Consider the following 26,643-nt stretch of genomic DNA (forward strand, 5'->3'; position numbering starts at 1 on the left):
TGGTTTAGTGGTGGACTTGGCAGTGCTGGGTTAATGGTTGGATTCGATGATCACAGAACATCTTTTCCAACCAAAAAGATTCAATTGTTTTCTGATGTTTGTGGTAGCAACTTTCTTTTTGTTAGGCAGATGTGCCTGTGATCTCAACAGTTACGAAAAATATCAGTGCTTTCAATTTATTTTGTTATTTTATTTTCTGTTTCTGATTTCAGATATTCATATCCAGGACACAGTATATAATGGGGAGAAAACTGGATCTTTCTGGCTTGACTGATGAAGAAGCAGAGCATGTACTCCAGGTGGTTCAGCGAGATTTCAGCCTTCGTAAAAAAGAAGAAGAAAGGCTGAGGTAAGAATAAAAGCATTGGTCTATTTGGATTATTACAACCTGGTTTTGGAGGAAACTGGAAAAGACAGCTTTTTTCTGGTGTTGTATGCATTAATAGTCATTCCTGTCACACAAGCGAGAAACATCCAGTGTCCTCCACCTGAATTCAGTTATTGAGTAGTCATTCATTTTTGTGTTTAGTCTATTCTAGCCTAAACCCCAGTAACGGTCTCTAAATCATCATATTTCCTGGGTAGAGGCTAACTAGTGTTCGACTTTATCAAAAGCAGAAGTTCATGTTAAGGGAATTTTTTGCTTCCTGTAGTCAGTTTCTTTTCTTTTCTTTTATTCAGAAACTTTGTCTACATGCAAACATCTGAAAGTGAAGAAGTTCAACCCATCTATTTCCCACAAAATAGTCAATGGGATAAGCTATCTGTTGTATTTTAATTTTGCTTTCAGTAGTCTGTGTACAAAATTATTGCAAGCAGAAACAACCCAGAAGAAAACAAATGGAATTTGTTGGCAAGGTAACTTTCCTAGCCCAGTGTGCAGGTTTAAAAGTAAACCAGAGGGAGAAATGAACCAAACTCGAGAGACTACAAGTCAGAGTTGCAATTTGCTAAAAAGATTACAATAAATACAATGATACGGAGAAAACAACCCTTGTTTTAACCCACAAGGACAGATGTATAATCCAAAACCCTGGAACAAGAACAGAATGGTGTTTGTTAGCCCCTGTGCAGAGCACCACGTGACCCCGCTGGTTGCAAAGCAAAAGGGAAAGGAAACCTGTTGGTCTGGATGATGGTCACAGTCTTGTCAAGAGTGGCAGTCACAGTCCTGTTGAAGTTCTGGTTCTCCTCTGCATTTGAGGAGACCTGAAGTCTCAAAACCCCAAGATTATATGTGTCGTGACGAGGGAGGCACGAGACGCTCAATGTGAGAATCAACTAACTTCATTTATTGCAGATTGACAACAGCTTAATATACACTCTATAATGGGTTCATACATATTGCAGAGATTAAGCTCATTATTGGTACTTAGTTAAGTGGTGATATCATCTCAACTCCCTTGCTTTGTTTACACAGGTGGCTCTTCAGTTGCCTTTGTTTTGTTAATGCCAACCTCCTGTTTATCAGCCAGTTTTAGCACATCAGAGACACTGTTGCTTTCTCATGGCCTTGCCGCCTCAGAGTTTCACACAAGCTGATTCCTTACATATATGTGCTCAGGTTCAAGTGGTAATGCCCAGTACTTCCCCCAGGGCAGAGAGTTTCACAATTTAACTCTGTGAGTCATGGGATATTTTTGAAATCTTTGATGGTCTAGGTCGTTGCAGCTGCCTATTATGCCAGTTCATTGTGGCCCATTAGCAGAGATGACCCCTTTGGGTGGATGTGAAGGTGTTAATACCCCCCTGGAGGGGAGTTACCACAGGTGAGTCATTGGTGTGAAGACAAAGGAACATTCCCCTTTCTTGCAGTGTTTTTTTAACGCCCATCTTGTAGCCTGAGGTGTCAGGTGTGCCCTGGGCAGCTGCTGCAAACAATCCATTCATTAACAGTCCATCAGAAATGACATAGAGGATGTAGAATAGACAATTTTGGTTATACCCACATAGTGATAAACTAGTCCCAGCCCTTGTAACTAGGACACTCAAGAACTTCCGTATGTGACAAAGGGACCATGGACAGAGACCTGAATTGGTAGATGCAATATTTTTCTTTTAGTTTCGACAACATTTCCTTGAATTATTATGTCTGATTTTTATATTAACTTCTTTGAAAACATCATTATTAATTATCTAGCATACTCAGAAGTCTCTATCTATGGTTGACAAATGCACCTTCTCTTATTGTGCTATTCGTATCTCAGGCATTCAGCATCAAACTGAAGTCAACGGAGCAGGAATATGACTGAAATAAACAGAAAACTAGGTATACATCTTATATGCAATTGAAACTAAGGGAATCCTGTCTCTGTCAATTTGCTGTTTCTGTTTTCTGAAACTATTTGGAACATTAGGAACAATAAAGGCGGCTTGCGGCATAGACCTAATTCAATTTTGGCATGCTGTGCAAGTTCTTTTTTGGGTTGGTAGTGAAAGCTTGCTGCAGGGAGAAAAGACTGGATAAGGATGGCACGCAGATCTTTTATTTTTTTTTTAATGACTGTTTGTTGTGCCATGAATTGTACTGGTTATTTTGGTAATCTTTCACAACAAAGCCAAGAGATTCTGGAAGCAGTTTTAGGAGAGTGAGTGCATGAGCTTTGTCTGACTTTTTATAATGTGACTGATTGTATCTTACTGAAGCAAGTTAGGAAGTGCTGGGGCATCTTGCCTATTCCGTTCAACTAGATCCTGTAGTGGGAGGAGGAAGGGGAAGGATGTAAGGCATGCACACAGAAAATTGACCGGAAAGCCTGGATAGATTCTGTTGTTTGTGTTTTATCATTTTGCTACTGAAGTTTTTCATGAGACTTGATAATTGAATGATCACAAGTAGAAAACTGGTGTGAGAAGAGAAATAAACCACTGGAAAAGTAGGAGAAACACACAGACTCGGCTTATATATGAGTATGTACTCTTTTCTTCTTGCAAAGTTCATGTCTTTTGCAAGTATTAAAGTATATTAAAGTGCTGCAAATAATGAACTCTACTGACAAAGTAGAATTTCTGAAATGTAGGCTGATATTTAAGATATGAATTTAAATAGTTTTAATGACTTTAAAAACTACCTGTGAAGTTCAAAGCTTACTTCTGACTTAAAAGCTATGACTTTGTGGGTTTGTTTTAAATTGTGCTAGTCTGGTTGGTTTTGGTTTGTTGTTTTTTTGGTTTGGGTTTTTCTTTTTTTTTTTTTGTACAAAATGCAGAGCTAAAGGAAGGATGTAGCAACACATCTTTTTGTCTTACTATGTGATTGAAAATATAATCTTATAAGAAACTTCTATGATCTTGCTGTAGATTAGATTTTTCAGTCTGTAAGAAAACAGATCTTGTCTGATTTGATGTTCTTGGCTCTATTGCATTTGTATTTAGAAAGTTATCAACTGGCAAGGTTTAAAGTATAGTTTCACTTCACAAGTGAAACTTTGTAAAGCTTTGTGATCTTTTCTAGGATAAAAAAATCAGCATATATATTTTATATGTTGGACTGTAAGACTTTTGTTAACAAATGCGAAACTAAGCTAAATCTGAAGGTATTTTTTTGTGGTGGTTTTTTTTTTCTTCCTGTAATTAATTTGAGGTAGGAGCTTTAGTCTTTAGATAGAACTGTTAAAGTTTTTGCATGTGCTTTGCTAGTGGCAGCTGAACAGTTAATTAACATACTACAAGAAGTGAAGCTTATCTTTGCTTCTAATAAGTGTTTTTAAGCTAGTGAAGCAAAATGATAACTGTTTTAGAGCTAACATGCCAATGTTTTTTATGATATTGCAGTTGTTACATGTTAATTTATTTTTCCATATTCTGTAAACAAAATGACATAATGAATGCGTGGAGAAAAGCTATACTGATCCATCTGCATTTTCCACTGCAAAGCTGTTTTGAATCTCTCTGCAGTGAGAATTTTTTGCAGCAGTTCTCTAATTTACATCTTTCTCACAACTTATCCTAGTGTTATCAGACAGGCTGCTCTTTTCTGAAAGAAAAAGATTGGCTAAAAATAGTAAGATAATAATAAGATAAACATATGCACATATTTAGTGTTTAGAGTGGTTGATTTATTATGCCTTATTACTTCGTATCGGTTTAGTTTCTTTTTTTGCAATGGCTTTCAGCCTGGTATCACATTAATAATATTTACTGTTCTTTTTCCCTTGTTCAGCCATTATCTTTCTATTTTGATTATGCACTGGCTCTGTTCTTTGGCAGTAGTGTTATATTTTTTATTTACTCTCAATATTAGTGTAGTCATCCAGAGCCACTGAGGCTAAAACTGTAATACAGACTTGTAAATAGATGGGCTTAGTTTACTGTGAATCAGTTGAAGTAGAAAAACCAGGCAGATCTGGCATAACTAGGAAGGTGATTGTTTTGAGTTGCTTTTCATGTGTGCTCAGAACTAGGCTATGGTAGTACAAACTTGTGTACATCCCCTCTGCCACTGAAGCTCTGGCAGGCTGTCTCTGGGCTCCTGGGAAACTAGGAATCATAGCTGGCTTTTTGAGGAAGTTGACTGGACGTGCTAATGATTGGTTTTCTCATGTACATATTTATTAATCTTGAATTTCAGACATGCAGATGCAGAATGTTGCAGTGGGGAAGATTGGTCTGTGTTGAGAGTTAAACATCTAATGTTTTGCTTTGTCATATCTGCAGTTCATGGTGGGGTTTGTGTGCTCTTTTTTTTATTTAATTTTTTTTTAAGAAATGACAGAGGAGAGCTTACAAGAGCTTACAAGGCCAAATGTGCGTTTGTGGGATATTTCTCTTTACAGAAAAAGATGTGTAAAAGAGTTTGCTGTCTTTTATTTGTTGCCATTTACTGCCTGATTATGCTGTTTTCAAGACTGTTTAAATGTGCCACTATTTATTCTCATCCGATGTGTGCAAAAATCAAGTGCCACTTTGGTTTGTTTTTAGAGTTACCACTGTATTTTAAAAACGCTTGTCCATTTCTTTTAGGTCAGGAATGCTGAGAAGTAAGGGTGTTTTAAATAAGTGAAATTATCATTTTATGGAAAATAATTGATGAATCATCATATTGTGGTAGATGTTTCCGACCTACTACATTTTAGCTGTGTGGACAGGTTGAAAGATGGCTTTTCTGATTCTGAATTTAACATTCAGAACAACTGCAAAGGGAAAAAAAGTTAGAAGGGTGTAAGGGGGCAGGCATAGAAAGGGCTCAGTGCTGATCAGCTGCAAACAGAGCAGATGCTTTGCCTGTCAGCAGCTACTTTACTTTAGGAGGCCATGGTTGGAGTGACTTAAACTGTCTTTCTATAACTGTTGGCTAACAGAAGTGTCCATTCCGGTAGTGAATACTGGGTCAACTATTTGTGTGGTGGTATTCTACTGAAAAAAACTTAAAAACTTGATTTGGGCAGGGATGAAAAACATTTCTTTGCAGGCAATGTGGTTCTCTTTTGTTTAAAACATTTCTGTTTTCTCACCTGAGAAAATGTATTTACAAAGAAAAATTACTGACCTTATAGTGCCACATTAACAACTGAAAACAGTTATGTGGGATTGCTGGAATAGCACAAGGGAAGTGTTGAGAATTGACTGTCACCCAGAGGCAGAACCATGATGGTGTTTTTCATAGCTGGGCTGATGAATATCAGCTTTGCTACCTTTATTTATACAGTCACATTTTCAGCTGTAGTAAAGACAAACATAGTGATTCGTGATGAAATCTCCAGAAGTATTTTATTTGCAGAAAAAAAATTAGATGTCTGTTCTCACTGGAGGGCCCTCTCTACTCCAGTTGTTCTAATTATCTTTTTAGTCAAAGAATGGATAAGGGATTAGAATAGAGCCTTGTGTAAAAGATGATGAAATGTTTTAAACTGAGAATCGCTTTTGCCTGCTTTCTTCTTTCTGCTCTCTTTTCAGAATATTCCATTGCAGCATGAGTAGACCTTATGAAGAAGCTTCTGAAGAAACAAATTCTCATACCTGACAAAACCCAGAAACCAGTTTGACACTTTCTCTTGTGAGACTACTGTAGACTTTGGTGTTTTTACAGTATGTGTCATGGGTCTTATAGTGGATAAAATATTGAACTTCTTCCAAACTCCATTAATCAAAATATTGTCAGTGTGAGTCATATCAAACTGGCAAAATGCCAAGTCAGACATTTGGGTAACTATCTGTTGATTCTACATATCAGTTCTTGTTCCTCCTTCCTGTGGCAGGCTTGTATCAAATACCTTAAACCAAACAAAAACCAAGCAAAAAATCCCGTCTGTCTTCCCTCCTCTCCTTGCCTCCAAGCAAAGCAATTTTATAGCTGTTTTCCTAGTGAGGAAGGAACAGGAGATTGGTCTCATTGTCACAAGCTTCAGCGTTACAGCAGATGTACTTGTGATCAATACCTTGTTACTTGAAGTGATTTCATAAGGTCAGCCTTGCTGCCTTTCACTCTGATGAACAGTGTGGGGTGAGCCCAAAGAGCATTTCTGTCCATTACCCTGAGTTTGTTTTTTTTTTTGAGCAGATAGTCACTGTTCTGGTTCCTGTGCCTGCTCTTTGACTTCTCAAGGGATCCAGAGAAGGAGGCTGTAAAATACCACATCATATCCCTGCTTCTGCTCATGAGGCTTGGGAATAAGGCCACACTAATGACTAGCATGTCTTTATGGGTTATCCTGACAGACATGTTCTCTCCCTATGAAAAAAGGTCTTAGAGTGTTTACTCCTTCTCTGAAAATCATGCTCTTTGTGCTTCCTGTGTTAAAACAGCTGCATACTTTTCCAGGGCAAGGCTCTGGTGAGCTGTTATAACTTTAGCTCTCCTATGTCTAAAATTATTTTTGAGTGCAAAGAATGATTCCTCAGAATCATATCTGCAGCTTAATGCATTATTTTGCTACTGCTTTGACTTATAAAACAGGATTAAAACATATCTAGGGCACTACAGCTGTTTCCTGGAAGTAAGAGTTCATTAACAAGATTAAGAGCAAGACATCTTTTTTTATAGCTTATCAGCAGTTTTGTTACATAATGTTCCAAGATGCAAAGGAACCTGTTTTCTAGCTCACACAGACTGTCAGGATTAAGAGTTGTCAGTTGTGCATCTGTGTACTAGATGCTTTCCCTCTCTCAAAATCTGTGTTTAATATTTTAACAGATACCCCTTAGCATTATTCTCAGGTCAAGATAAGTTGCTTATCAAAAAACATTGACCTGGATGAATTCTGCATGGAAGTGAGATAATTAGTGGTTGGTTTTGCTACAGTCAGTAAGGATGCACTTTAAAATGCATTTAGAAACTCTAACTTGCCACTGATTTCAGGATATATTGATCCGAGCGTTCTGCTTGCTGTGGAATTATGCTGTGTTTGGGGTTAGACAAGGAAGTAGGCATCTCAGCAATGATACATCTTACTTCATGTGCAGTACAACAATGTTTTGAGTCCTTTCTGTGATTTGCCCAAAAGTCCCTGCTCTGACACCACGGGATCCTGGTACAAAGGTAGTGAGGATGTAGGTTCTACTGACTCAGCATTGGCCCTTTCTGCACCTATAGGTGGAGAAAGTGGTTGCAGTTGACAGGAGGGTAGATTCTAGTTTATGGTTTACAAGACAGAATTCAGGGCACTGAAAGAATCTGTCATTAGAAGCAAAGAACTTTCAGCTCTTTAAGTTATAGATTTGGGTCCAGATTTTTTCACTCTGATTGAGGAAAAAATGCCAGGGTACTTCCAAAGAGCGTAGGTGCCTCTAAAGCAAGTTCTGTGCATCTTGCTTGTGCGTGCTTGTGACTACAATGGGAACCTACTATGACTGTTCCTGTTACCTGAATGACACGTAGATGCTATAGCAAAAGCACAGATGGAATTTCTCAACAAATTCTTAGTACCAGGTGTTTGAATACAGGCAATCCCAGATGTGAGTTTTGGCTTTTTCAAAATGTGTTTACAAATTCAGCTTCAACTGAGAGGAAATGAACCAAGCACCACCTCTCAGGTTTCTTGATGCTTATGAAAAGGTGCAAGAAGCCTGGTTTTAGGGAATGTTAGAGAAACTTGTGTAGAAAGAAATGTTTCCAGCTAACATTTTTAATATTGGACAGGCTATGGAGATATAGCTGAAACACAACTGGCATACACTGTGCTAAGCTTGCATAACCTGTGGGTAAGTATTAAAAGGAAGCAGTATAATGTTGCAGAGATGTTATAAAACTTATTGCAGTCTTTTTTTAATGTAATTTGGTCTTCATTGTGGGTTATGACTAATCAAATTATTGGCTACAGTTTAGCTAAAAGGAGTGAGTGTTCCTAGTGATAATGAATGGCTATAATGTAAAATCAATATTTAATCTCTGATGCCTTGTGTATGAAGAGTCTAAGATGTTAAATGTGACTTGTAGGAGTAATCTTCTCTCACCTGACTAGCCCTGCAGTGTGGGTTGTTTTCTTGCATATGAACTCCTGTCTTTACAACTTAGTCTGCCTTAAATATTGATTTCTCTGTTCAGGTGTTACTATAGCAGTACAATTAGTAGTACTTTCAGGTTATGGTAGAACATGTAAATAAATGCGAAAAAAATGGCTACATAATGTAACTTATTCAGGATTTATTCTTCAGATTAGAGTTTAGAGAACAGGAATACTCTGAATGCGTTTCCGTACAACGTTCACTAAGTTGTAAGTAATATGTGCAAAGTCTTAGTTTTGGAAGAGGTGTTGTATTTAAAATGTGGGTTGGTTTCAGGTTTGGGGTTTTTTTTAATGCCAAAAAGGAATAGTTTTACTGTAAGTTTCTATAGCAACATGCTATAAGACCTATCCTTGGCTTCACCGATCTGGATGGATCTACCAGAAGCTGCATGGCTTCCTATTTTCATTATACTCACCTTTGGTTTTCAAGAAAATAAGAAATACTGGTCATCATTGTGAATGATGAGACTTGTCATTTAGATCTGAAATTTGACTTGTAATCCTTTGTTTCAGAAACGTGCATTGTGGAAATGTAAAAGTACGCATTTAAGAAACACTGTCTGTGAAAGGAAAAGACTTGTGCTTCTGCCTACAAAGCAGCAACCATTCTTAAGAAGTATTATAATATTTCAGAGATAGTAGATTTAAGGAAATTAATATTGACTAGAAGTTGGATTTGGTGATATTTTTATTTCAAGTACTGTTGGTGAATCTAAGGATCATTTTTGCCTTTGCTTACTTCAGGAATTTCCATGCTCTGTGTTCTTAATAGATGATGAAATTTCTCTGGTAATTTTTTGTGACCAGTTCCAGTGCCCATAGCTACGAGTAAAACCAAGATAAATAATAATAATGGCCAGTCTTCGCGAACGAAGATCTGGGGAAAGGTATTTTACCTTTCAAGCCTGCGCAATGGATTTTTTAGGTGAGACACAGCCTGCGCTGAACTGAGCCCACCCTTTAATCCTAAGGTTCATCTGCCGGGGCCAAGCAAGCTTGGACAATGGCAGTGAGGTCCTCAGGACGTAGGTTTGTTTAGAGTGACCTTCTCATAGATGGATGGCCTCACAGGGCTAACGGGTTCCATCTGCCCGGGAGACCGAGGAATCGAACCCGGGTCGCAGCAGTGAGAGTCCTGCATGCTAACCACTAGGCCACCAGGGGTATTATAGAAAACCAAGAACAGCTGTAAGTAACAGCAGGGAGGTGACAGTGGAAGAGGACTGTTGTGAAGTTGAGTTACCTTTGCGTACTGAGTAGGGAGCTGTATCCTACTGTCCATGCTTTTGATTATAAAGAGGTGCATTTTGTATACTTGCTAATATTTCCTTTCTGAAGCCTATGAAGAACCGAAAGCATCTTGAAATACACATGACAAATAAATGTTCAACAAATATTCATGGCAAATAAAAACGTGTGGAATGAGCACTTTGAGAAGGTAAGGCCACTGTATTAGAAAGAGCAAGTTCAGGTTTTTGTTCACTATGCTGAGGCTTAGGGGGTATGTCACAGGATATGCCTGTATTGAATCAGCAGAGGTGAGTAAATGTTAATAAATTGCTTTGGTGAGTTTGTATCCACCTAACACCTCATCTTTCAGGTTCTCTAGAACTTATCTTGTGCAGCTTCCTACTTCAAGCTGCCCCAGAGGAATGATCTATGCTAAGTGGGATACCAGTTCTTAGAAATCTGTCCTGAGTCTAGGAACCTGTGTCTTGAGAAGTTATGAAAAGATAGCTACTTTGCAAGGTTTTTGGTCCAGATTCTTCACTATTCTACATCATTTCAAAATGAACTATTGCAAACTATGATTTACTTGCTTTCCGGAAATGTCACAGTGTGTAGCTAGAGGTGAGATCGATTTTTAGTGTTCATAAGCATGTTCTCTGTTTATGGTGAGTTCCAAGGAATGCTGGACAACTTCTGGGAGGCGAACAGAGCTGACTGAGTTGAGGTGTACGTTAAAGATCACTGATCTTTGTTTCACAAATGGCAAACTTCTCAGCATTTTTCTTTCTAAATGAAATTGGTGAACATTTTCCAAGAAATGAAAGAGGGCTATGCATGTATGGGGGGGATACCAAAGGTGTCAAAACACTTTGTCAACACTCTCAAAGTGTTGCTTCAGAAATGTCTTTGGAGATACTTTTTACTGTAACACATTCTACCACTTGTTGGTTCATATGTGAAATAAAATGGATTTGCTTTTGTTACCTCTGTGAAAATAATAAATAAAAGAATAGTGGTAGAAATTAACATGTTAAATTTAGCATTTGTAATATTTTAGATGTACAAAAATTGTAAGCTGTATCTCAGCTGAAGGTATTATGCAAGTTAATATACCATAAAGTTTTGCTGCAATGGGTGTTGCTAAAGTATATGATCCTACTCTATGATAAATGCAAGATAATTATAATTTACCCCTGAGGAGTTACAATAAAGAGCTTCATGTTTGCTTAGGGGAAGGAACTAACATATGGGCAGTTACTACAGAGTCATACTTTTTACTGTAATTTTACTTGGAGTAAATTGTTAATCTGCTGTTGCCTTTATTTACAGTTGGTATGTATTTGGCTCTGTGCTGGAGGCTAGAGCAAGTCTTTGAACTGCACACTAGAGAAGAGTGTGTAACGGGCTCGTCCTTTGTTTTTGGTTGAAATGAATTATAACTGGTCAATATATTTGCTTATGCTTCTTTTCCTTTATTGCTGTAATAATTTGATTTCTAAAGATGACCTAAAGTTCTTCTGAAAGCAGCTGAACTCAAACATACTTTTTTAAGCTTTTTCATCTACGGTACTTATTTTACCCATTCTTTTATACCAACTCCATAAAGGAAAATAATATCTCTATAAAATTGGTTTACAACAGGATTAGTATCTTAGAGAATCATAGTAAGTCTTCATTAATGCAGTTCTTCGGTGCACTATGAAGATGCAAAACTAATACCACTTTATGGCAAATCATGTATGGTTCTTGATACAGTGTGGATTATAATTTGACTGGTAAATATTGGAGGATATGGGCTGCATATGGTTTGGTGTTTCTGCAGCACTTCCAGCTTGAAAGGATATTCTGAATTTATCTTGATTTTGTGAAGCACATTGGAAATGGAATGAAGCACAAAAGTCGGTGTTTGCATCTCAACAAAAGAACTCTAAATCAGGAAGCAATTAAAAGAGATGCTGGTTGGAGGTGGCAGGGATTTAATAAAATTTTTCTGCTGCTCAGAAACACTTTGGTTGAGACTTAAAAAAAAGAGTCTTTAATATCTTTCTTGACTACTGTAGTATTTGCCAGTGAAGGCAGCTGATTATGTGCTAGTGGCACCTCTCTCCTTTTCCTCACCTCAGTTTTCCATCAGTGCATGATGGACTTTATGGTTTTGCTCAGAGCATAGCACTAGGAGGAGAGGGGCCATTGTATTGTGATAGAAGATAGAAGATCTATCATTAAAACAGGGCAGCTTGTTAATGTTGCCGCTGCGGTCCTATGGTTTTTATAGTTCTTGGACCTGCAGGAAGTGATGAGTTACTTGCTTTCATTTCGACTTTGTGCATTTTTTCTCCTTTAGTTTCCTGTTTAAGAAAACAAAAATAAACTTCTGTTGTTCTGTAGGCATGTTGAAAATATGATTAATTTTAAAGACTTTTTTGTAGTTCCATGTAGGCTGTCAGTCATCCTGGAGAGAATCCTGTGGTAATCCTTCCATTACCTTGGTTACACAAAAGAATGACTGTGTCTTTTCAGTTGATGTTACTTAGTTGATGGCAAGATGTCACCTGTGACTGTCTTTTGAAAACTTTGTGGACTAATATGGAAACAGTCACATATTTGTATGACAGGTGTGGAATATCTCTTCTTAGATAGGAGACTAATCTAAATAATGTCAGTAGTAAAGAAATCAACTCCATGCCATAAGATACCATATGAAGTTTCTATATGCCTCATAAATGTTACCTGTTGTTTACAGGTAACTGCATTTAGTGCATAAAAGTGGAATGCGAATTTGTGTTTTGTGTCTAGCTGATTGATCATTTTGATAAAGAAAAATGTAATTTTACCGTACAGGTAGCACTCAAAGGTGTTTTTGATGTTTTATAGTGGGTCTGAGGATGAGCAGCCTTTAAATTCTTTACATTTGCCAAACTTTTAGTTTAGTTCCAGGCTGGTATTTTTATCTTTTTGCTTTCTGAATAAAAATGAGAACAGAAAATAAGTATTAGTAGCACAAGAGGGAATAATTTTTCTTCCTAATCAAACAAAATATTATTGTAGTCCTTAGCAGAGTCTGTGATCACCAAAAAGTATTCTCCTGGCTGACAGTTCTCTCAAACTTCATTTGTCTTTAATCAGTTGAGGAAGCAGTTCCAGGCACTCTCGTGCAAAGCATTTCTGCCCTTGGGTAATTTAAAAAGATGCAGCATTCCTTTAATCAAATTGGGATTTAGTTTCATAAAAGAAAGGACAGCAACTCTACCATCACAGAATTTACTTTTGACCTACATTTCTCTGGTTAAGTTGATAGCTTTGGCACTTTTTGTGATAACATAGGCTGTTCTTAATATTCCCCCAGTCTCATGTTTACAATAGCTGAGTTAAGTAATGTAGGCTTTGGATGCATTAGTGACTCCTGCTAGGAATGGCAGTTGGAACTGCTGAGATTCAGCAGTTAAGCGGTCTTGTAGACTGTTGAACAGGAAATGCCCAACAACAGGTCTCTGCCTTAAAATGTGCTTTTAAGCAAACAGTCCCATCCATACAACAATTTGAATAAATTACTTAAGCGGATAATTTTGCAAAAGGAAAGTGCAATGTCATCACTTTGAGCAGAAATGATGATCTTAAATAGATGTGTTGTCTTGGTATTGCAAGCATTGTGCTTTAGCATAAATTATCAACATTAGCATTAATTACAATTGATGCGATGAGTAAATCAGCAGTATATACCTGTAGTGTATACGAAGAGGTAGGAATTTTGAAAACTGCTGTGATGCTTTTTTCATTCAGTGAAAAAAATCTTAATACTGATGCTTGCTGCAGAATAGTAATCTCATAAATTTGGCAGAGCATTTCAGTCATATATTTGATGTCTCCACATTTAGCTCACCTAGTGTGGTGGCATTTTCCTTTGATTACTTTGCTTCAGCATTTTACAACACTTTGTAATAGTGATTTGGGTTATCTGAGACAAGGGAGCTTGGAAAAGGGGCAGAAGAAGAAAATATCATGGAAGTCACTGTTATCTGGTGAAATCTGATGGTCCTTTTATCCTTATATTCTCTTGATTTGGCTACCTCTAGTGTGGTTTATGAGTCTAGCTCGGTTGGCTTTGCATGGATAAAACTTCTCTTCAGTACTATGGATTTCTTTCTTCACTCAAACAAATTCTTTAGTTCTAGATAACAGCAATTAGCATGGAGGATGTAAAGTCAAGACTTTGTCTTTCTGAATAGTAAAAACCAAACAATGAAGCACTTCAGCTCCAACATACTTATGCGTTTTGGTCTTTGCATTTTGGGAATCTTGTCCTATCTCCCACCTAACATTGTAGATGCCTAATGTAGTAAAACTTGAGACCGAAACAGCTTGCTGTAGAGATGATAATGGATATTAGCTTTCATGAAGCAGTTAGAATTGGGTGACAGAAATAACAAACACTGTTTCTTTTTATATGCCGCAAATCTTGGAAAAATAAATATCCTCCACAGATATCTGTGATGAGAAAATATGTCATGACTTAGGAGCAGTTATATTTTATTGTTGCCATGTTCTGGGTAAAACATCAGCAGATACTTTATGTTTGAGCATGTTAGGCCATCTTATTATCATGACTTTTATATTTGGGATTGCAGAAGAAAGGTTTGAGGATATAAGGAGTTTCCCAGACCTCTCTCTTTCAATTTGAGCAATTCACTTAGGGAAGAGATGAATTCATGAATTCCTTTCCTGCTGGTGAAGAGGCTGGTCTTCCCTGAAAACACTTGATGAAGGGGCTGAGTAGATAATACCTTTTGTTTCCTTACACCTCTTAATATAGCTGGCCAGTAGAACTCCTTAGGCCTACATTAAAAGCTCTATAGCAATCTGGAAAGCTGTTGGTGGAGAGCCCATGTTGTACTGTGTTTCTAATGAATTGTACTGAGGTAACTTCCTGAGGTAACTGTCGAGTAACAATGGAGCACAGACTTTCTTTTTACGTCAACAGTAAACCTTTGGCTGTGTAATAAATTCCCACCATTACTTCAATTTAAAATACTGTCTCTGTCAGAGGTAAATTAGAAAGCTGGATTAAAAAGACATAAGCCTGAAATACAGGATCATACCGTGATGATTTGCCAGTCATTGTTCGTTGTGTAAAGTCATGTAGATTCTTCTCAAAGTCAAGATATTTAGATACATTTCATAAAAGTTTTAGAAGATTTTGATTTTAGGGAACTTACTTCTGTAGAGAAAAAGAGGAAGCTGTTTTTGTGTGAGTGCTATCTATATGATACACGTTGTATGGGTCTTCTCTCTTTTGGAACTCCTCATTTGTTTCCAAGTACTTTGCTGCTTTGCAAAGCTTTAAATTCTGCTATCTGTTCATCTTCCTACCTGGCCACTATTTACTGCCTCATGTTGATACACATGATCTGCTTCTTAGAAAAATATTTAGCTTTGCTTTAATAGATAAGCAAATATTGAGAAGATTTCACATATCGCCATAGTTTTAGACTTTGAGACAGTAAATCTATTTCTCTGGCCATAATAAACCACACAGTGGTATTTATTACAGAGCCTTTGGGTTATAGAATTACTCTCTCTGTTATCAACATCAGAAAAGGCAATGAAAATACTATATTTAAACAAAGCTCATGCTTGATCCTTAGTTACGATAGGTTATTTAAAAGTGGATGTTGTTTCCTGACAGGAATCATTTGGCAGGGAGTCTATTTTCCCTCTATGTTTTATGCAATCTGGTGAAATTACACAAGAAACTGACTGGAAGGGGAGCCTCCTACAGAAGGAATTTGTACAACGAGCAGTTGCCATTAAAAGCAGAAAAGCCTGATGTTTCCTGAGGACCAGAACCTAGATGCCACTGCATTGCAGTGATCCTGGCTGTTGGTTTAAAGCACTGTGAGTGTAGGAACTTTCTCCTTGTGCTCAGAAGGTCTCAACTAGCACTCGGATTTTGTCATGCTACTCTTAGTATCCTGCCTCTTCCTTGGATCATGAAGCTTGTGGTAGGGCGAGAAAAATTACACTCATGTCACTGAAGTGACTGTCTGTGTTTGTGCATAGAGGGTGTGAGATGTGGTCTTGAAGCTCTTCCATGTGTTGCATAGTAGACTCAAAAATCTCTGTCCTACTTGGGGAGGAGAGGGAGGTAGTTTCACAGATGTTGGCGGCCTGTGATTTAGCAAGGTGCTGCAGGTGTGACTGTGTTTAACTTAATGAAACCCTCTAATGTATTCCTGGTTCAAAAAACGTAAATGTAAAAATTCTTATTTGAAGTCCTGTATTTACTGTTTCTTGGTATTCTTTTACCAAATGCATTCTCTATCCCCTTGATATTAACTGCAAAATTTGACTGCTGCTGCAAAAGTGGAGCTAGGTTCTTTCAATTTCATTCATTACTGTCCTTTCAAAGTCCCTTAAACACTGGATGGAAGTATTGCTTGTGCAACCTTTTCATTAGCAGTAGGGTTGCATGATTGTGAGTAATTAAAATTTTTTGTAAAATATTGCACAAGAAGTAATAAAGCCATCTGTGTTTCAGTTTAGCAATGTTATGTCTTCAGGGCTTCTGAGGAATAATAAGTTATATACTGATTTTCATCAAACAAGTATAACTGAACACTCACTGGGAGAGAGTCTGCAGCATAAAAAAATAGGGGAATTGTGTTTCAGTTCAAGTTAGTGTTTCTGGTACCATCATCTCACAATTCCATGCCTGAGGTACTAACACTTCAAAAGTTAAAATTTTAGACATATTGAACCTTTTGTTTAAGACCTCTTGCTTACCATTGTCCTGATGTTTTTAGTCTTTGTGGATTAGATGCAAATCAAGTACCATTTCTGCATCTGTTTCCTAAAATGAACCTATCATGAGAAGCTTTAGCCTTTATTATAGACCTAAATCTTCGATATTTGGATGTTATGGCTATTTGTCTTTTGTCCATCCATTTACAATTGTTACTTGAATGTTAATGATAATGAACTAAATTGTCCTGTAAAAGATAGGTTGTAGTTTATTGCAAACATGCATATAGTGCTCAATATTCGTATTTCCCCTTCCTTACCTGATTTCCACTAGCATTAACAGATAATCTGTCATTAACTTTTGTAGCTAAAAGTGAATTTGTTATTAAAATATTTAACAGTGAAGTAGGCTTTGAAGGTTTTTACCTGCTGATGTTTGTCTTGTGCAAGAAACAAACAAAAAAGACAAAATACATATGACATTACAGAATGTGCTATAAATACTTTAAATGATTTTTTTTTTTAATTTCTAGACTCATCACAAGGATTTGGTAAGCAATATGTAAAAAATAGCACTTTTTCATAATTTTTTCTGAACACTGAATTACACTGTGATTGCTGTTACTTGCAATCCATAATAAAATATTTGTCTATACATCATGCAGTAAATTGCTGTAGAGAAAGTTGCAAGTGGTGACTTACAGTTGAAAGTGTCTCAGAATTTATGTTCTGAAGCAATTTCTCATTTGATCATAGAACAGATACATTTTTACAGTTTGATTAAATTTAGGCTATAAAAATTTATTGTCCTATACTTAGGGTTGTGAAATACTGAGAGATGGAGGAAGTGCAATTTTTTTCCCCCTCTTCTTTCTATTTTTGTAGACCAAAGGAGGATATGCTTGTCCTTCCTTTTCCTCCTCCCTGCTTCCAGATGATACAACTTCATTTTCCTCTGTTTCATGCTTTGGGTAAAAGTAATGTTTCTACTTCCAGTCTACTGTATCTTTTTGCCTAACAAATTTGATTAAAAATTTATTTGTTATTTAGTAACCAAGTACAGCAATGCAGTACAGTCATTGTATTGACATCTGACACTGAGACAGTTGTTCAACGTTCTGTGTAGCTGTTGTCCCCTGTTCAATATAGCTATCAATCTATCAATATATCTATCTAGGGAATAATACTGTAAAAACTTTTTGTTCATGTGAAGGGAACTTTAGATGGCTGAAGTCTGTATCATCACCAGGAAATGACTGTGTGAAGAAGTTTATCGGCTTATATAAAAGAAGTGGTCCAAAACTCAGTAGATAGCTAAAATATCCTCACCGCTCTGGAAGGGGACAGGCATTCACTTGAATGTTCTTGAAGCATTGCCATGGCCAGTTTTCCAGCTTGACAGGAAGAGGAGAGGGACCAACCTCTGGCGCCAAGACACTCTTTCAGGGACAAATCAAGCTCCATTCACTCAATTGGATCTTCCTGTACTTCTTGCCAGCTGGTCTGGTATTGTTTCATTAATCTGAACTAAAGAGAGTGGAAATAGACAATCTGAGTAAATTATTCCCAATAGCAAAGAGCCTGCTTGTCTCTGCCTACTGGGAGGAGGTTGAGAACACTTGTAGAAGAGAGACCTTTCTTGCGTTGACTGCCAGATGCTCTGAGTTCCTTACAAAGCTTTTCTTTTTCCCTATAGATCAATGCATCAGTTGCATTGACTGGAAGATGTGACTTGTAATTGTTAAGCCCATCAGCATGCTTTTTTTGTACTTCTTGCTTAAGGAATGCTTTTTTTGGGCTGTGTATCTGTCCCTGCAGGGGACAGATACTAGATCCCAGGCAATTCAAACAGGACTAAATTGTTTCTGGAGTCAAACAGATCTGTTGTGTATCTCACTGTGCTCCAGCATAGGTGCAGTCCTAAAAAAATGACATGTGCGAAGTGCTTACATGAAAGAGCCTTGCAACAGAGAACCAACTGCTTTTGTGTAAGTGGTGTTTTGCTGTAATCGCACGTATGAGAAAAGTTAAATCACTTCAGTGTGGCCAACCTAGGTATTAAAAATACAGTCCACCTTCCAGTTAATTTCTCAAAGATCTCTGGTTATAGAAGGCAAGAGTTATTAATTTTCCTTTCTAAGTCCAAGAATAGCATTTTCTACTGTGTGTAGAAGAATAAAACCTGAAATGTTATCTGGTCTTAGGCAAGTAGAACTTCACTTTTAGGAGTGTTTCTGTCATCTTTCAAAAACACTTGTGGAAAATAAAAAATACAATGTAAGTTTCTCATTTTTATGTGTCTCATCTTGTTAGTGTAGAACTTAAAATGTGTCACAGTGTTAAATAATCTATTCCTGATCTAATAAAAGTGAACTTGGCTTTTCTGACTGTAAACACTAAAACATGGCTGATGTTTTAAAAAATGTTTATTATTGTGAGCATTATATGCAGGCTTCTATTGATTGTTTTAATATAATTAGCTTTATGACAGCTATAAATTACTCATTGAACTGGAAAGACAGACCTTTACAGCGTATCAGAAAAGTCTTTCAGTTTAGTGAATTTATCAGAACTAAAGTAGTGCAGTGATAATTGGTTACAATATACTTACCTGCCAAGTGTGTTGCAGTGGCCTTTTTTGGAAATGAGAGTCACGCATACCTGGCAGGGATAAATGCAGGACCTTTCTGGGTTATTTAAGTTCTATAAAATCCTCTGTAATTGATTTGATAATACTTGAGGTACCATAGATGACAGAGGCATGGGTCAGAGGGAGTTCAGAAAGGTTTCTTTGTTTTGGGGAAATAAGCTTAATCTGAGTTGAGCGTTCCTTGTTTTCTTTCCCCCATCTCCTGCAACTATTTTTTTTTAAACCAGATTTCTGATAGATCTTTTTACAGTAAAAGTGTACTGGTGAGTTTTGTAGTTACCAGAATAAAGTATTTCACAGGGCAAATGTAACCTTTGCAGTTCTGAAGTGTTAGTGCAATTGCTCTTATCTCCGTGAAGCGTTACTGATTGCTGTTGTGACAACACTGCTCTGGCCTCATCTCTCTCAGCTGATCTCATTACAAAGTTCTTCTGAAAAGTCACGTTTGTACTGTATGTCTAATTCTGACCAGTTGCTGATTAATCTGTCTGTACTGTCAGTCTCTCTCCCTTGCAGGCTTGCAGTTTTTCTTTCCTGTGCCTTTTAGCATGAGTCAAGAAGCAGAAGAGGGCTGAACCTGTCCAAGGAGCAAGGTGTACTTATCTCACTGTATCTGAAGGGCAACTCTAGTGCAGTGTAAATAGTGTTGTATTTCATCCGAAGTTAACTCTGCTATTAGCTGCTATGTTTCTTCTACAAATTTAGAACTGGTTTTAGCTTTGCTCTGCCTCAGGGGAGCATGGAACAAAGGAATTAGTTTGCTTTTGTGGGTCTTTGATCCTGCTCTGAAACTGGCAGCCTCTATCTGATTCTGAACTGTGCTGCTTCTTGGAGGTCTTCGTTTTGGTTATTGACTCTTCATACAGGAATTTGAAACTGGACAGGATTGACATAAATGGAGGAGAAGCTGGTAGCCAGTTTAAGCACCCTGGGAAAAAAGCCTGATCCTCATCTAGTAGACTTGCCAGCTTAGCAGAGCACATACTCGACCTGAGGAAACCAGCAGTGTTCTGTGAGTACAAGGACTGTAGCTGGGCAGAGACCTTTACTTAGTAAAGGATTAACTGGGTACAGTGACCAGCCTCAGCCTTCCTGAGATTGTCTTGGGGTTTTCTTTAGCTTCATGAGTTTGAGTTAGAACAGTGGCACTTCTTGAAATAAGCTTATGTATCTGATTTAACAAGGTTTTGTTCTTAGTCTTTGTAGTATTAATAAAGAACCAAAGGTTTAGTCTTGAAGGCGCAAGCTCTATGGAACCATGCACCCATGGAGATTTGTCAGCTTTAATCCTGTATGCAACCTTCTCAGCAGAGTATGAGAGGGCTATTGTTACTGCCTTGGCTGGTACTGATTCTACATTGTAACAATGGGTTCAGTCATTTAAACTTGAGGATTTTCCCTTTTTATGTCTTAAAGAATTCTGTCAATATGCTATCAACTCTATTTCAATGAAATAATACATAAACAAGTACTTTCTGTTTGCATGGGATATTCAGTCAAGAAAATAAATAAATAAATGTTGGAATAGAGGATCCCAGCAAAAAGAGAGAGTTTCTCAAGCCAGAAAAGTTTCTTTGAGGTAATGGGCAAAGGAGAACAAATAGCTCTTCCTGTATTAGGATGCAGTCGATGAAGCAAGGCAAGTCAGATTAGTGTTGCATACAGATGTATCTCTCTGGAATATCCTGTGTGTGCAACTTTGACACACTTAATATTGGTCCTAATAGCTAGAAGAGTTGGGACAAAAAAAGTTGGTGTGTGAGAGTTTTTTTCTGGGGTTTTGGCAGTGGATGGGGAGGTGGTAAGACCAGCTTCGAACTCAGTATCATTTTATCATGTCTATTTTGCTACCCGCTTTAGTTTCATTCTATTTTGCAATCATGATGACTTCTTACTTCATTTCATTCAAGAACTTGTGTATTGAATACTACTTTTTCCACTTTTAACCTTCCCCTCATCAGTATACTGTCTTGTTTTCTAAATGTTAGAAATGCTAGAAGGCGGCAGTCTTAGAATCATATCCTTCACAGTGTGTTATTAAAAAAGTCAAGAATTCCAAGGCTGTATATCTTTTGGGGAGCATTTTATGCATAGGTATGTCTGATCTATATGAGACTTTCATGAGACTTTTCACAGGTGGAGTTGATCATTGCATTGAACTTGTCCTTTGCAATCTATTTATTGTGATGTTAATATCAAAAAGGAAGTGGTATGTGCATGTAAAGAGAATATATTCAAGCTTCATGTTGTTTGTACTTCTGTTTAATATGTTGTTGTTTATTGGTTTTTTTTTATCTTGTTAGTAAGAATTTAAGTTAGTTGCTGGCATATATCCGCAAGTTCACTCCCAACTGGTTTTCAGCATTTTTTTTCTCCAAAATATTGATAAAATCTTAACGTTTCCAGAGGTGCCTTATTTTTTATGTTTGACAGCCCCCAGCATCAGCTAATAGCATTCAAGTACAGTGTTCTCTGGGCTGGACATGTAGCGCTTAACTGATGCCTGTGAAACTGAAGCATTCGGATCCTGCTTTCAGAACAGATATATTATAAGTGACAGGTTGTTCATAAGTATATATTTTGTTCCTTTAAAGTCTGCTTGGGACAAGTTCTCTGCAAAGCTGCTGACCTTGGCATGAGTATGTCTGTAAAACATAATTAGAATCCAGTGTCGGAATAGCAGCTGTTGCTGAACAGTAGATGGAGGACATGAGATTTGGATTGTCTTCATAGTCTTCCACTGAATTTTGAACTTTTAATTTTTCAATGTTTGGGAAACACTTTAAGGTGTGGCAAAGACTGTCAAAATAATTTGTAATCTTTCTAGTAAACTGAAGTGTGTGCTGCAGTAACTCGCAGCAGACAGAGAGGTGCAGCAATTGATTTGATGGGTATTTAACCTTCTACACATCCAGTAGAACTATTATCTGACCTTTATTAAAGCTTCAGCCTCATTACATGAAGGCCACAGGAATAATGAATGTTTTGTTTATCTGTATTTTCTCAACAATTTTTTGTCAGATTGTGAAACCCTTTATGAAGTTGCAACAACAGCCCAATTTGTGTTATAGTTCCCAAGGCAGTTGTTTTGGGTGTAGCTGCCTGTGCACTGAGTGGGTTTTATTTCCCATTGTTTTCACTTATTGAACCCCTTATCTTCTTGGTTGTGGATAAATCTCTTTCTAGATCTCAAGTCAAACCTAGTTGTATTTTCCCTGTGATCTTGTTTTACAGCATCCTTGGTCTCTCTGCTTAAGTGGTAGAGATACCTAGCTGAAGGTCACTTGAGTACAGTGTCCTGCAGAATCCCTCTTCCCTTGCACGTTGGACTAGTTGAGGCAATAATGGCTGCATTAATCTCAGCATGTGAAGAGTACCTCTGGCAGCAGAAGCACAATGTGGTGGCTTGTGCTCATTCTTAGCAAGTTATTGGCTCTCTTTCTGACTGAAAGTATCAGGAAGTGGATCTGTTGAGTAAGAACGTGTCCTTTTTTTCCCCTCCTATAGGTAATTTTGTAGTGAGTAATTGTTCTTTTGGTCTGTCTGAAGCTGGCATGTTTTATTCATAAAGGCTAGACTGGTTTTAATAAAAATAATTCTCTTCAGATACCATAGAAAAAATACAAATTTATTAGGTTCAGGTTCTTCATGTTCCTGGGTCACTGGTCATGAACAATAACTCTGATATTGTAGGTTTTCTCTTTGTGTTAAGTTAAATGGTTTGGATTTTTTAATTTTATTTTTTTAACTAGAGCCCTTCCATGATAAACAATGGCTTTCATCCTTTCTCGTTCTGTATGTTGGCAAACATACAGAAAATTGAAAGTAGGCAGCATGAGGTGGCTAACCAGCTTGAGTGCTCCAAGTTTCTTTCTCTGCTCCTTTTGGGACATCTTTAGTTCAGGCTCAAACTACCTTTTTAAACTAATGAGCATTGGGAACTCTTCTCTTGTTAGCAAAGCTCATATATTGGCGGTTGTATACATTTATTGCTCTGCCTTATAGTAGAGTTCGATCAGCCTTCTGATGCCAATGGCTTCTGACAACAGCATGGGAAATAAAGACAGCTTCATACTGAAAGTACCTGATTGAATAGTCAAGAATACCCTGAAGGTCATCAAGACTCTTTGTCAGTGGGAGAGCTCAGGAGTATCTTTTAGCTCTAGCACGAGATAGTGTAATTAAAAGCTGACTCCTAATTCAGAATTAATTTATGACACATTCTGTATGAATTCATGTATTTCCTGACACTTGTTTAACTGTGCAAGCATAACATCCTGTGATGCTACTTTTTTCAATAGAGTTCTCATTTGTTTTTAATTGGAAGTAAAAATAAATTTCATTGTCAGGAAGAATTTCCTCATCATTGTCTTTTCCATGCATTAGGCTCAGTAAATGAAGTCAGGGAGGCTACCTGGTCCTCTCTCATTAAGAGACTGATTCGGAGAAGTACTAAGTGCCCCTAGCTCTAATTCTCTCACTGAGACTTGAAAGCACACAGTACCCGCACAGCAGATGAGGTGTATGACCCCAAGTCAGTGAGGAGATGGATCCTGTGATGTCGTCTTGTTCAGGAAGGGTGCAAAATTGTAAGAACTGTGTATAATCTGTGGTTTCAGAAATGTTTTGGGTTTTTTTCCCCCAAAATCTTGGGCATTGTAATCAGAGGGCGCTTGTAGAATAGTGTATCCTGTGCATAGAGATAGATAATAAAACTGATGAATTTGAGCCTAAGCAAGATGTTTTTGGGTAGTCAAACTGAATTAGTGATTCATTTCATGTGAAGCCTAGAACTGCCGTGGGGCTATTCCAAAAGTTTTGATTGAATGCCTTGGGGCATCAGGGAATATTTTTTCATATATTTGTTTCCAAATTTTTATTCCATAGAAGATTAATAATTGATGACTTTAAATTTACAATGGGGAAAACCCAATGATATTTAAACTGGCACACTGTAGATGAGTATTTCCATTCAGATGCAGTTTAACATGAAAATTATTGATTAGAGTTATTGTATTAGGTGATGCATTAAAGTACTGTATTAAAGTATTGTCTTTGTGCTATGCTTGTCCAGTTCAGGGTCTCATTTTGGAAACAATGTGGTCTTTGCCTGGCTTTTAGTTTTTGATGAATGTCTCTTCTTGTTCTCTGTTTTTGCCATGGGTATCATTTGTCCCATGAGAACTTCGTATTTGATTGATATTGCCTTATTAATTAACCTTGCCAGAGGCTTATTAACTGCTGTGATTTATATTTAATATCAAAGCATAGTAACAAAGCAGAAATTTGTTGCCTTATTACTGCTAAAAGTAATTTTGAAACGTAATTTCATCCATTTTAATTATTGATCCAACAGTGATACTTATTCAGAATTTTCCCAATCTGTATTTACTGAGCCATGTTCTAAAGAGTGCTGCATTGATGAGAACTACAGCTCAGCATTTAATAACGTTGCTGAGGTTTGAACAGCGTGTGCCATTTAGAGTGTAGTTTATTCTGAAAATGATAAATCTTACTTCGTTGATGTTCACAAAATCATAACATGGTTGGAAGGGACCTCTGGAGGTCATCTTGTCCAATATACCTACTCAAGCAGGATCACCTAGAGCCAGTTTACCAGGGCCGTGTTCAGGTGGCTTTTGAATTTCTCCAAGGAAAAACCTCCCACCGCCCTGGGCAACCTATGCCATTGCTCTCTTTTCATGGAGGTGACTGCTGTTTTCTGCTGTTCAGGGTACCCATCATCTATGATCCTGTCACTGGGAACCACTGAAAAGAGCCTAGCTCTGTCTTCTGTGTGCCCTCCTTTCAGGTATTTATTAAAAATTGGTAAGATCCCCCCTGAGCCTTCTCTTCTCCAGGCTGAACAGTCCCAGCTCGCTCAGCTTTCCTCGTAGGAGAGGTACCCTAGTCCCTAAATAGTCTTACTGGGCCTTTGCTGGACTCCTCAGTATTCCCGTCTTTCACTTGTCCTGGAAGCCCAGAACTGGCAGTTTCGTATGGATATTCTGAACACTCATTTGCTTCAAGGTTTGATGTCCACATTTTTTGCATGATAGCTAAGAGATGACAAGATTTACCTATAGCAGCCCCTAAGTCTCCTGTAGGGCTTTTTCTTCCCTTCAGAAGAAGGGAGTAGCAACCAGTCCCATGCGATGTCGGAGGCAGGACTTGTATTGTGCACCTCTGGAAAGCCAGTCCCACTGACAAGATGCATCTCCTCTGTGGGTGTGCAGGCAGGCTGACTTTTCAGGAGTGATAATATAGGTAGGTGATTCTTGAAGAAAGATGCTACTTCACTTAATAAATTATCATATTATGTATGAAAATGACCAGAGGAAAAAGGAGAGGTGCCAGACCTCAATTTGCCCCTTTTTCCTTTAACTGAAAACTTAATTTCAAAATAAAATATACTAAATAGGGGGCTGGGGAGGAGGACCGTGTGAGACAGGGCAAGCAGGCCTTAGTATTTTCCAGCTTATTTCTAATTTATAAAGGTTTGTATTTATTTTTTCATATTGTAAAGACAAAAGTCCATTTCATAAAGCACCTCAAGTGGCTAACTTACTAATAGCTATAAAAAGACAACACAGAGTAAAACTACTATCAACCTAAACTACTTGTTGCCTCTAAACTGGAACCTTCCTGTCTGTGCAGTTGTATGGGACTAGTTCTGTTGTGTTTCTGTGAGTGTACTTTTGATTCAGGTGAATGCTTTTTGCCTTTGAATTGTGCTTCTAAGGATAGGTGTGGACGAGGTCTTGTACTGGTTCAGTTTGCTCTGGTATACTATATACTGTTACATGAGGATTAAATCCAAGACCATCTTGTAGGCACAGCACAGGCTCAATTGAATTCTTGCAGAAGTAGGATTCAGTATGTTTAACTTTCTGAACTATCTGAGCTTTTTAGTAGAGTATATCCTTGTTACCCTCTATTTGTGTTTTGTTCTCTACTTTTTTGAAATTTTTATTTAAAAAGAACCCATAATGACAAATTCACTATAAAATATTCCTGCTATTGCATTCTGGAAAGTGTATGAAAAGATATGCTTGTGTTCTTCCCATAAAAGCAGATCAGTAGTTGTTATAAATTCATCTGCTCCTGATCACTTCCAACGTGACATCCTAATCCTCTGCATATGACAGCACAATCCTCTTCACAGTAACCAATTGTGAAAAATATTTAAATGATTCAGAACATTCATATAAGTTGGACTTAGGCCTAATTAATTTTTATTAATTATTATATTCTTATTTATAGGGAACAGAACTTTGTAAAAAAAGGTTGTGAAGGTACCTTAGGCATATGTTACTCTAGTCAGAGTTAATGCAAGTCAGTTTGTACTGCTTTTTTTTCATTTAGTGAACCTCAGCTTTTTAGCTTGAGCAACTTGCTTCAACTGCTTATAATCAATTTTCTCAAAATATAAATGATCCCTTATGCAAGGCTGACTTGCAGGAAGTCATCCTGGAATACTAATTCATTGTGTCTGAAAGACCTGCTGCAGAAACATTTCTTTCTTTCTTATTGAAAGAAAATGAAAATGCATTTCTCAAGTTTAGATTGGGTTGAATTGTT

The 26,643-nt window shown here is 37.4% G+C and overlaps 1 protein-coding gene across 4 annotated transcripts in view; it reads left to right on the forward strand.

The window, feature by feature from the left end:
• Positions 1-216: 216 nt before the first annotated feature.
• The window catches only part of MYRIP (myosin VIIA and Rab interacting protein), a 199,775-nt gene continuing 173,348 nt past the window's right edge, over positions 217-26,643 (forward strand). For all 4 annotated transcript variants that reach the window (XM_027675581.1, XM_027675584.1, XM_027675582.1 and 1 more), the window contains exon 1: positions 217-349. In XM_027675581.1, the coding sequence (XP_027531382.1) occupies positions 240-349 (110 nt within the window). In that variant the 5' untranslated portion in view covers positions 217-239. The remainder of the gene's footprint in view (positions 350-26,643) is intronic.

The sequence above is a fragment of the Neopelma chrysocephalum genome, unplaced genomic scaffold, assembly GCF_003984885.1.
Source record: "Neopelma chrysocephalum unplaced genomic scaffold, ASM398488v2 Primary Assembly neopelma1_26, whole genome shotgun sequence".
Lineage (NCBI taxonomy): Eukaryota > Metazoa > Chordata > Aves > Passeriformes > Pipridae > Neopelma > Neopelma chrysocephalum.